Here is a 12,165-nt window from a genome sequence, read left to right on the forward strand (position 1 = left end):
CCATAGTAAAACATTCTCAGAACCTCGAYGCAACCTAAAAAATTAACGTTCCCAGAACAGGTATAATTTTCACTTCCATTCTCAGAACGTTTAAAAAACATTCAGTTTTACCGGTCAGGAAACGCATGGCTTCGTTCCCAGAACCAATGGGAAGCCAAAAACATATGTTCCCACAACTTCCAAGGAAGTAAATGTGCTCGATGGGTATGCTTTCAGAAGAGTGAAATGAATACCCACAAACAATACTTCACAATCATGCTTTATTCTGGTTGATTTCATAAAAAATAATCAAATAAAAGGTTAACCTGTTTTAACAGCACTCACACAAGCAGTACATTATTGTCCTCTTCTCCAGACTAGATGTATTCCACTTTCTCCATCATAGGTAATGAAACTATACTCTCTCTTTACATTTCTGTCACTTCACCTTAATTAAATATAATTTATTGGTTTTAACTTCAAAACAAAAACTTCATTGATTGTCAACACAAATTCTAGCTTAGCACCAGTACAATAAAACTGTACTTTTGCTTGTTAAAATACTGTTTGCAATAAGGGAAAAAACAAAAATCTCGGGAAGGATAAAGGAATCCGTAATTGTACATTTCAAATGAAGCACCAACCATACAAAGCAATTTTTTCAAATATATTAATGACTATTAAATTAAGCACAAACAGTGTAAATAAAACACACGCGCCACAAAGCACGTTGGAGTCCGTCTGTAGCGCAATGAGGAGGACGGAGGTGTGATGAGCAAGGAGCAGTAAAAGGATACCTATCCAATCCCTCCCATGAGTCAGTCTTATGCAGCAAAGTGAAGGATAACCAGAGGACCCTGGACTCCAGATACCATGTGGCACTTCTTCTCAGTTACTGAAAGTTATCCACATGATTCTAGATCACTATGGTTCTGTTAGCTGGGAAGATGTGTGTGTCCGTGGTCTGTTCTCTGTGGGTCTCCCAGGTTAACGGAGGGACCATCTGGCCCCAGGGCTTTCCTGCCACTGTTAGCTGGCCTGGCCTGGCCGTAAGCTTCTTAGCTGCACGCAAGAGTTCACCAAAATAAAAGCYTTGGATTATCTCCCACCCAAAAATATTCGCTTTCCCTCAGGAACAAAYGGAACAAAACCACACACCAAAGAAATCCTAAAACATAATCCATCCCTTGCCACACGAATACATTACAACCAAATGTGTTCACCCTGGTGGCAAGATATACATATATTAACATAAACATATAGAATCATAAAAAAGGGGGYTTCTGAAATTTTTCTTCGATTCTGAAATATACCTACAGTTTGGAACCTGAAAGCTGCCCTCCAGCACTGAGCACCCATCCACGAGGTGGCGCTGTCGTGACCCCCATTTCACCTCAATGTGGAGGTCCCAGGTCATTAGTGAGGTGTGTTCTTCCCAGTGGCGTAGCCAGAGTTTGGCCACAACCACCGTTACGACGGCACCTCCAGACATTGTTTACTTTGATCTGCTGCTCGCGGGGAGGTTAGGTTGAGACACTGGGGACGTGTAGAGGAACAGTTTGGATGTGTGAGGGGCTGAGAGCGAGAGGAGGGTGGGCTACCGGCTGCAGGGAGTGGCTGTATCCGTTCTGTCCCCTTCCTCCTCCCCCTSGTCCTCCTGTAGGATGTGAATGGAGGAGCCCAGCAGTCCCTGTAGCTCCGGTACACAGCGGACCAGTTCCACCAGCCCCTCCCCCTCTTCCTCCTCCTCTTCCTCTCCCTGAGGCTGTGCAGAGGCTGTGCTCACCTGGCTGACCGACACCTGCCTCCACAGCTCTGTCCGTGCCAGGCTCACCACCTCCAAGTGCGGGTACCGCGCCCGGAATATCCGGGACGACATCTTCAGCCGCTTCAGAACATCCGTCAACAGGAACCAATTGCAAAAGCTGTCAGGGACAAACATAAGGTTTGTATTACAACTAGCTGATATCTGAAGAGTGGTTGCAAGGATTTCAAAATGTGCTTCTGGGTTTAAAATGACAAGCAGAAACAAAAGCACTAGAATATGGGTGGAAAAGATGGGACTATGTATTTGAATGACTGTGTTGACAGGTGATTTTCTGTGTTGACTCACCCCTGGGTTAACGACACTTGGACATGGAAGCAGGCTAAGAGGGGCTCTGAGGAAAATTCAAACAGGAGACAGTCCCCATCGGAGTCTCTCTCCTTACTCCCCTCTCTCTCCTCCTCCCGCTGCGAGAGCAGGAAGTCCCAGCATGCCTCCTGGCCAGTCTCTGAAAAAAACATTTTGTGACGTGAGCTCAGGATGGCCGGGAGAACTCGCTTCACCTTCGTTCTAAGTACTAAGAGCCTCTTGTTTGACCATGGGCTTAAGGCTCCCCTAGTGGACTGTTCTGTTCCTAACAACCACACTTTGCATTCTAATCATGACATATACACTATGCATTCTAATCAAGTCATAACACAGATAACAGTGGATGCAGAGGTCAATGGTGAGGAAAAGAAACCAATCAAGCGAAGGTTTCTTACCAAACACAGAGCTGCTGTAGAATTCCCATGGCAGGCTGGGGTCCTGGTCACTTCTCCCCTCCAGGTCTGTGAAGTATTCTGAAACAAAGAACATTCAGGGTCAGATTAAAAAAGGCCACCAAACACTACCCTGTGACGTTCTGAACAGGACAGACTCCTGAGTGGGCTCCAGAGTGGCGCAGCGGTCTAAGGCACTGCATCTCAGTGGTAGGGGCGTCGCTACAGACCCTGGTTCGATTCCAGGCTGTATCACAACCGGCCGTGATTGGGAGTCCCATAGGTCGGCGCACAATTGGCCCAGTGTCGTCCGGGGTAGGGTAGGCTGTCGTTGTAAATAAGAATTTGTTCTTAACTGACTTTCCTAGTAAAATCTAATGGTCTGTTTTCTGGTGTAAATCTGGAAACATCAAACAGCATCAKGCACTGATATGAATGAGAATAAGATCAACAAAATGAGTAATCCTCCAATGCTAGTGGTCTGTGACAATGTTGTGTGATGTCTGTCACAGGGGTCAAAGGTTAAGGAGATGACAGGTTCGAGTACCTTTGAGGAAGGTCTTCATGCTGGGGCTCTGGGCCAGCTTGACCACTGTCTGCCCAGAGTAGGTGGCCAGGGTGGGGTCTGCCCCGTGGTTCAGCAGCATCCACACCACAGGTAGATTATCACTGGCTACTGCGTCATGGATGGGCCTGACAAAATACAATAGCACCACTGTGTTACTTTTCACTTCTTCAACTAACATACATTTCAACAGATCTCATATAAGCCAAGCTTGAATGTTATATTTTATGCAACAGATAAAGCCCAGAAAGTGATTTATTGCAGGCATAACCCTTCAGCTCGGGAGTGTATGGCAAACAATATCCTCATTAAGTCTGAGCTCTCATTAAGTGTTCAGTAGTGCTTAGAAGCTCACCGTGTTCCGTCCTGGGCGCTGCAGTTGACGTCGGCGCCGTACTTCAGCAGCACCTGGACGATATGGCTCCAGCCTCGAGAGCAGGCCTCGTGGAGAGCTGTGTAACCTGCGTTGTCACGCCGATTGACCTCCCGCACATCCTTCTCCAGACAATAGTGCACCACATCCTGCAGAAAAAAAGAACACTTGAACATGTCTTTTCCTACTAGCCATGACTTTGCTGATAACTACTTTATTGAGGTAACATTTAGCTACTTAGCTATTTTAAGATGAATGCATTAACTGTAAGTCGCTCTGGCTAAGAGCGTCTGCTAAATGACTCAAATGTACATGTAATGTCAATTCATGTTTGATAAACTGAATTCTGTTTGGGGTCAGGGTCTGGTATGAGGTGTAGGGCCCACCACACCTGAGTAATGGCAAGGGGGAAAGCGCAGTAGAGCAGTACCTGGTAGCCCAATCGGGCGGCTCTTTGTAGCAGAGTTTCCCCGGCGTTCTTGTTGACAATGAGCCGGCGAACCTCTGGAGGAACAGGTCTGCTAGGAGGAGACTCTGGTGCCCCTCCTCTCCCTTTCTTACTGGCTGGAGGGGAGGTCGGCCCCTTAGGGGTGGCCGGGAGGCCTGCTGGTTTCTTAGCGTTGGGGATGTCATCATCCGTTGCCACAGAGGTAGGGCGTTTGCCCAAGCTGGAACGCTTGGTCTTGAGCTGCATTAAAAAAAAGAATTWAAAAAAAGCAGGGTAATGAGAAAGTCGTGTGTAACGGAGTGTGACAGCAAGGACGAACGGCCTCACACTCTGTGCTGGAGGAAATCAGCTGCCAGAGCACAAAATACATAGTACAGATTTGCGCCACAAGGGGGCACCATGAGCCAAGCTTTTAGGCTCATCACGGCCCACTGTATCTCACAACAAGGATCTGTTTGACAGGAAACAGAAACTCCAGATCTATGGCCTCTGCGATGGATGCTGCTAAACTTCCTACCTTCTTGGGCTCGTCTGTGTCACTCAAGTGCTTGCTCTTGAACTTCCTCTTYCCAGAGGGCTTGTCGCTGGGCTCTGGGGAGGCCTCTCTCTCCGGGCGCCGCACCGACCCTGAGCGGGTGAACGAGGGCCTCCTGTGACCAGGCTCTGGGCTGGCGCCACGACAGGTCAGAGTGGCACTGAGGCGTGGGTACATGCCAGTCCTCAAATCTAGCACAACACAGAAAAGATTTACTCAACGGTTATAAGCAGTATGTTGGGTGTTGGTAAATGTTGTAAACGTTGGTGTGGTCTCATGCTGGTGAGGATCACCAGCTGTGTACAGACAGGCTCATATGAAGCCACAATATTTGTTTGGGCAGACTTGTATAATCTTCACACTTGGTAGTGGATGGCAGCTAGAGGCACAAACAACGAGGCTAGCCCCATCACAATAAACATGCCTTCCATCTCTGCTGAAGTGTGCCATCCAAAATAAAGACTGTATTAAATGGCACATACATGGATGATTTCACATAATAAACGACAAATAGAGGAAAGCTACTGTATTCAAAATCAGTTATACTGTTTACAGTTATATTCAGTCACTCAACTCTACCCAACTCTGCATTGTGTAATGCCCACTGTGTAAGGCCCACATCCAAACAAACCTTCAACTGCACTGTCTATTTTATTTTTCATTTCCAGGTGAACCGTACCTGATCGAGTACCCTGCCTGGTGAGGACAGATCTTTCCTCCCCCTCTCCGTCTCCATCCTTGTCCTTCTCCGTGATATACTCCCCATTCTGGTACTTCCTGTTCCGGCAGCGGTTCCGTTTCTTGCGTTTCGGGGTGTCTCCCTCAGTGCTGGGGACGGGCCTGGCTTTGCACTGTTCAGCCTTCTCAGGCAGGGGGTTGGTGCGCGGTCTGCCCCTGGGCCGGCGGGCAGGCTGGAGGGGTGGGTATGTAGGGGGAGGAGGAGGACTTGGGGGAGGTGGAGGAGAGGGAGTAGCGAAGCCCCAGTCGTCCAGCCGAGCCTCATCAGCCCTCCGCCGGCCCCTCCTCAGCCTGGAGGTGGAGCTCTCGGAGGACGCTGGCTCCTTACTGGGTCTGCCAGGGCTGCTGAGGGAGACTGGGGTCTCAGATCTCTGGGGACTGAGGAGAGGACTGCTCACGCTACCTGTGGAACCCACATCAAAAACAGACTCACTCATAGCGCTCTAAAACAAAGTAGACAAGAGGAATCGTGACAAAGGATTTCTGATTAGATCTTTGGCTGAGGTGTAGTATGTGAAGTTCTATTCTAGACTGTCACAAGAGACAGACCTACCTGGTCTGTCAGCCTGCTTGTTATCAGTTGGGCTGCTCTTCTCCTTCCGAGTGTTCTCCCCCTCATCCCTGTGTGGGGATGGTTCCACCAGCGACAGACTGTGCTCCAGTACAGGTATACATGGTTTCTTCCGTGGCAACACACAGGGGACAAAGTGAGTGCACTAAATAGGCCATTCAGGTAATCGATCATAAAGCTTGGATGGTGATGGAGAGCATACGGTGAAACAACTGGACTGTATAAACACTGAATTGCCTTTTTGTATTTCAATCAGTATACTTGAATCATAATGCAATAACACAGGCAGGTATGTTTTGACGGGCGGTTGATATTTCACATATTTTTTTATTATGCTTCGTTATAAATGCGGACGAGTCAAGTGTGTGAATGTAGTAGTTTTTCTTTCTTTGTTCAACCAACAAAAGAGAATAATGCCATTGTAAACAACACATAATCAAAGAAACTCATCTAAATGGAATTCTAAATAGGACAACAGCCGAATAACAACTTACCTTTTTGGGACTTGGTTCTTTCTTAACTGGAGTGGCTTCCTGGTCTTGCTTTTTCTTCACTGGCGCCGCAGCCTTCTTTGAATGGTCCGGTGAAGCCTTCTCCTTTGCCGGCTTCCTTGGACTAGGGGGCTTCTTCTGTTTGCTGATGGCAGCTTTCGCTTTGGTGGGAAACTCCTCTTTAATTCCATTTGTCTTCTCCACCTCGGCTACCCCTGCACACTGCCCAGTGAGGATGGATAGGGCAATCCCCTCCAATTTAGCACGGGGAGCGAGACCAGCAGGGGCCATACTCTCCTCCTTCACCGTTCCTCCCTCCAACTCATGGGCCAATTTGCTGTCCATCCTGTTTCTGTTAGCTGAACCRYCGCTTCTAAAGGCATGGGTGTGGCTGGTGCTGTTTGCAGAGACCTGTATCTCTTTGCCACCTGCCTGCTCCCCCACTTTAATATGTTTCTCAGTACTCTTTTCTTTGGACTCAGAGACACTCATTTTCTCAAGTTTGTTCATAACTTCTGTGGAATCTCCTTGAAAGGAAAGTGTCTCGTTGTTCTCCACAGATCTGATAGGTGGGCATCCAAAAGCAGCAGTCTGATGTAACAATATGTCCTGGCCCGCAGTGTGGGAGCTCACCACTTCAGGCTTTCTGGATGCCACAGGTGCTAGATGGCAGTATCCCTCGCTAGTCAATGCAGTGGTCTCTAGAGCTTTCTGCTTCACTATGGACTCAAGGTTGGACAGGGGGGACTTGGTTCTGTCCCACTTTTCGGCTTCCATTCTGGACGGGCTTTGATGGGCACCCTGAAATTTGGGACCATCTGAACCTGTGCCCCCCTTGACCTTGGGAGTCCCTTGAATGACCTTGGGAGTCCCTTGAATGACCTTTCTCTGAACAGAAGCACCTTGGTGAGGAAGAAGTGCTGGTCGCTGCCATAACGGCTTGAGGACAGTGAGGGAGTATGGGATTGCTGCTTTGACACTTCCAGATTTCTGATGAGAGTGTGAGTTGGCAGAGCCGGGCAGAGCTGTGGCGAAAGCCCCCTTAGAGGGACAGTTTTTTGTTACAGCTGGGCTGGTACTGTTAGGGTGCTTGATACCATATACGTGCTGGTTGCCCTTAGTCATGAATGATGCCTTCTTTCCCCTTGAGGCCAGGTGTTCCCCTTGGTCAATGATAGAGATAGTCTCCTGTCTAGCGAAAGTCTGGAACTCGTCCTCAAAGGACCCCTTCCCATCTTTGCTACGCAGGGTGGAAGCAAGTATGGGGCTGGCCACACCTACATAGGTTCCTGGGAGGTTATTAATGGGACCTTGAGAGGAACCTTTGACCCAGGATGAGTTGGGTTCCAAACCCTGATGAGTTAGGGGCCTACTAGCCTGCTTTAGAGCCCCATTTCGGTGGGTGTTGGGTAGGATGGGGTATGGCGCGGCAGAGCCATACATGGCAGTATGGGGCCTCTTTGGATGGAGGGCAACTTTCTGGCGTGCCTTGTTATGGAGATGCTCTGTGGTGGCAACCGTGTTTGGAGAGTCTTTGACCGTTTTTGGACGCTTCGACTTGGCAGACAGGTCGAGGGGCACATCTCTTGCTTCAGTCGGGCATGCAACTGCATGGTCATCAGCAGCAGATGGAGCCTTCAGTTTTAGAAAGCCTACGGATGTCTTGTCTGCACTGCGGTGCGTAAGGTCTTTCTCCACATAGTTCAGCAGCCTGCCCTGAGTGGTGATGCTGGCCAGTGCAGGGCCACAGCAGATGGCAGCGGAGGGAGACAACGTGAAGCGAGTTGGTACGGCAGAGCCTAATGCTGGGTGCTGTATTGGGAGCGCGATAGTGGGAGAGGCCACCACTGAGGCGATAGTGGATTTATGCTCCCTCCCAGCTTTGGAGCKCTTGCTACTGGACATCGAGTTACATTTGACTTTGGGTGTTGTGTTGGGTGTTTTCTTTTGAGGTGCTGGACATTGACCCACTGAGAAGTGATATGGATAAGTCTGCAGCAGTGGCGCAACACCAGCAGCTGTGCTTAGTGGTTGACTCCCCTTCTGAAACTGGCTGGCTGTGGCTTCTCTCAATGCTGCGATCTGACCCAATGCGGGTGGAAGAGTGATTTTGCAGAGTGGAGATGAGAAGTTAGTGGAGGGAAGAAAAGTAACAGGCTGGCCTGGTTTAAACAGTGTTGAGCGTTGAAACCCAGCGGGAAGACTAATCACTGACTGGGTCTGAACATGTGGTTTCTTATTGGACGTCAAACCACTGTGGCTTGGGTTAACTGGGTCCTCAGGGCCGTTCTTTGTACCACACGGCCACTGATGTGTGGGAAAGACCCTAGGACCATCAGCCTTGGGTTTGGGGACCTCTGACCTCTTGTTTGCTCTCTTGTCAGAGCTAATGATGGGAGGGCCTGACGTTGGAGCATTGTTGTGTTCTTGAGGGGGAGGGACCACTGGGCAATGGGTGAAGTTGCTAGGGTCTGAACAGACGTTGACTGGCATTTTACAGTCTGTTGCTGTGCTGGTCTTGTTTTGCTGACTGAGGGGCACATCTCCTCTGAGCTCAGGGGGCAGCGTCTGAGGGGGATTTCCCACCATGCTAGCAGATGCTTTAATCGGAGCACTGATCTCTCTGCTCACTGTGCCTCCATCCCCTACATTCATTGGAGTGGGATCCACCTAGATAACAAGAAAGTTACATTAAGCCCATGTTCACTACTCATGTAAAYATCTCCCAGGTAAAGCACCATTGCATCATCTGTGAAGCTGACAGTTCACTCAGTCAGTGTTCAGGCACAAAAATTACCTGCATATGTGTTTCTTTAACACAACATTCCTTAGGTGTAGTTGACCTCAGGTCTGCAGCAATGGGGTCTTCCTCTGTATAAGACGCTTTGCTGTTGAACAAACAGATAGAAGACTTAGTATGATCTGTGACGATCTGATTTTTCTTTTCTTTAACATGAAACAAAGTTGTGACTGCATTGACGTTTTTTGATCTTGTAAAACATTCTGAAAAAGACAGTTGTTCTAAAAGAGACAATTGCACAAATATTGCATTTTTTTGTTCTACTTTTACCAGCCGGCTACCACCCGGTACTCCACCTTGCACCTTAGAGACTGCTGTCCTATGTACATAGTCATTGAACAGTGGTCACTTTAATAATGTTTACATACTGTTTTACCCACTATATATGAATAACCTGTAGTCAAGGCTCATTCTATAGAACTACTGCTGTACTCACCTTTCCTATTCATATACTKTCTATACACACCATTACACTACATGTTAATGTTTTTAAATGTATGTAAATTGTAAAGTATTTTGTCTGTAATGTCTTTTTCGTTATATGTCGGACCCCAATAAGACTAGCTGTCGCCATTGGCGTCGGCTAATGGAGATCCTAATAAATCAAATCAAAATGATATACGCACACACGTACATACAGTTGAAGTCGGAAGTTTACATACACGTTAGCCAAATACATTTAAACTCAGCTTTTCACAATTTCTGAAATTTAATCCTAGTAAAAATTCCCTGTCTTAGGTCAGTTAGGATCACCACTTTATTTTAAGAATGTGAAATGTCAGAATAATAGTAGAGAGAATGATTTATTTCAGCTTTTATTTCTTTCATCACATTCCCAGTGGGTCAGAAGTTTACATACACTCAATTAGTATTTGGTAGCATTGCCTTTAAATTGTTTAACTTGGGTCAAACGTTTCAGGTAGCCTTCCACAAGCTTCCCACAATAAGTTGGGTGAATTTTGGCMCATTCCTCCTGACAGAGCTGGTGTAACGGAGTCAGGTTTGTAGGCCTCCTTGCTCACACACGCTTTTTCAGTTCTGCCCACACATTTTCTATGGGATTGAGGTCAGGGCTTTGTGATGGCCTCTCCAATACCTTGACTTTGTTGTCCTGAAGTTATTTTGCCACAACTTTGGAAGTATGCTTTGGGACATTGTCCATTTGGAAGACCCATTTTAGCTTTAACTTTCTGACTGATGTCTTGAGATGTTGCTTCAATATATCCACATATTTTTCCATCCTCATGATGCCATCTATTTTGTGAAGTGCACCAGTCCCTCCTGCAGSAAAGCACCCCCACAACATGATGCTGCCACCCCCGTGCTTCACGGTTGGGATGGTGTTCTTCGGCTTGCAAGTCTCCCCCTTTGTCCACCAAACATAACAATGGTCATTACGGCCAAACAGTTCTGTTTTTGTTTCATCAGACCAGAGAACATTTCTCCAAAAAGTACWATCTTTGTCCCCATGTGCAGTTGCAAACCGTAGTCTGGCTTTTTTATGGCGGTTTTAGAGCAGTGGCTTCTTCCTTGCTGAGCGGCCTTTCAGGTTTTGTCAATATAGGACTCGTTTAACTGTGGATATAGATACTTTTGCACCTGTTTCCTCCAGCATCTTCACAAGGTCCTTTACTGTTGTTCCGGGATTGATTTGCACTTTTCGCACCAAAGTACGTTCATCTCTAGGAGACAGAACGCGTCTCCTTCCTGAGCGGTATGACGGCTACGTGGTCCCATGGTGTTTATACTTGCGTACTATTGATTGTACAGATGAACGTGGTACCTTCAGGCATTTGGAAATTGCTCCCAAGGATGAACCAGACTTGTGGAGGTCTACAATTGTTTTTCTGAGGTCTTGGCTGATTTCTTTTGATTTTCCCATGATGTCAAGCAAAGAGACACTGAGTTTGAAGGTAGGCGTTGAAATACATCCACAGATATACCTCCAATTGACTCAAATGATGTCAATTAGCCTATCAGAAGCTTCTAAAGCCATGACATCATTTTCTGGAATTTCCCAAGCTGTTTAAAGGCACAGTCAACTTAGTGTATATAAACTTCTGACCCATTGGAATTGTGATACAGTGGATTATAAGTGAAATAATCTGTCTGTAAACAATTGTTGGAAAAATTACTTGTGTCATGCACAAAGTATGTCCTAACCGACTTGCCAAAACTATAGTTGGTTAACAATACATTTGTGGAGTGGTTGAAAAACGAGTTTTAATGACTCCAACCTAAGTGTATGTAAACTTCCGACTTCAACTGTACATACATACATACATACATACATACATACATACATACATACATACATACATACATACAGTATCAGTCAAAAGTTTGGACACACCTACTCATTCAAGGGTTTTTCTTTCTTTTTACTATTTTCTACGTAGAATAGTGAAGACATAATCAAAACTATGAAATAACACATATGGAATCACGTAGTAACCAAAAAAGTGTTAAACAAATCAAAATATATTTTAGATTCTTCAAAGTAGCCACCCTTTGCCTCAATGACAGCTTTGCACTCTTGGCATTCTCTCAACCAGCTTCATGAGGTAGTCACATAGAATGCATTTCAATTAACAGGTTTGCCTTGTTAAAAGTAAATTTGTGGATTTTTTTCCTTTCTTAATGCGTTTGAGCCAATCAGTTGTGTTGTGACAAGGTAGGGTTGGTACACAGAAGATAGCCCTATTTGGTAAAAGACCAAGTCCATATTATGGCAAGACCTGCTCAAATAAGCAARGAGAATAGACAGGACGTCATTACTTTAAGACATGAAGGTCAGTCAATCCGGAAAATGTCAAGAACTGWTTTTTTTTGCAGTCACAAAAACCATCAAGCGTTATGATGAATGCCTGGCTCTCATGAGGACCACCACAGGAAAGGAAGACCCAGAGTTACCTCTGCTGCAGAGGATAAGTTCATTAGAGTTACCAGACTCAGAAATCGGCAATTAACTGCACCTCAGGTTGCAGCCCAAATAAATGCTTCACTGAATTCAAGTAACAGACATATCAACATCAACTGTTCAGAGGGGACTTCGTGAATCAGGCCTTCATGGTTGAATTGTTGCAAAGAAACCACTACTAAAAGAAGAGACTTGTTTGGGTCAAGAAACACGAGCAAT

General features: G+C 46.5%; 1 protein-coding gene across 1 annotated transcript in view; it reads right to left on the reverse strand.

The window, feature by feature from the left end:
* Positions 1-241: 241 nt before the first annotated feature.
* bcorl1 (BCL6 corepressor-like 1) overlaps positions 242-12,165 on the reverse strand; it is a 37,303-nt gene continuing 25,379 nt past the window's right edge. Inside the window, exons 2-12 of the mRNA XM_070444180.1 lie at positions 9,024-9,114; positions 6,230-8,896; positions 5,714-5,844; positions 5,106-5,563; positions 4,409-4,617; positions 3,874-4,131; positions 3,426-3,592; positions 3,053-3,198; positions 2,509-2,586; positions 2,093-2,252; positions 242-1,904 (exon numbers count right to left, since the gene is read on the reverse strand). Coding sequence (XP_070300281.1) covers positions 1,577-1,904; positions 2,093-2,252; positions 2,509-2,586; positions 3,053-3,198; positions 3,426-3,592; positions 3,874-4,131; positions 4,409-4,617; positions 5,106-5,563; positions 5,714-5,844; positions 6,230-8,896; positions 9,024-9,029 — 4,608 coding nt within the window. The 5' untranslated portion in view covers positions 9,030-9,114 and the 3' untranslated portion in view covers positions 242-1,576. The remainder of the gene's footprint in view (positions 1,905-2,092; positions 2,253-2,508; positions 2,587-3,052; positions 3,199-3,425; positions 3,593-3,873; positions 4,132-4,408; positions 4,618-5,105; positions 5,564-5,713; positions 5,845-6,229; positions 8,897-9,023; positions 9,115-12,165) is intronic.

The sequence above is a fragment of the Salvelinus sp. IW2-2015 genome, linkage group LG6.2, assembly GCF_002910315.2.
Source record: "Salvelinus sp. IW2-2015 linkage group LG6.2, ASM291031v2, whole genome shotgun sequence".
Classification (NCBI taxonomy): Eukaryota; Metazoa; Chordata; class Actinopteri; order Salmoniformes; family Salmonidae; genus Salvelinus; species Salvelinus sp. IW2-2015.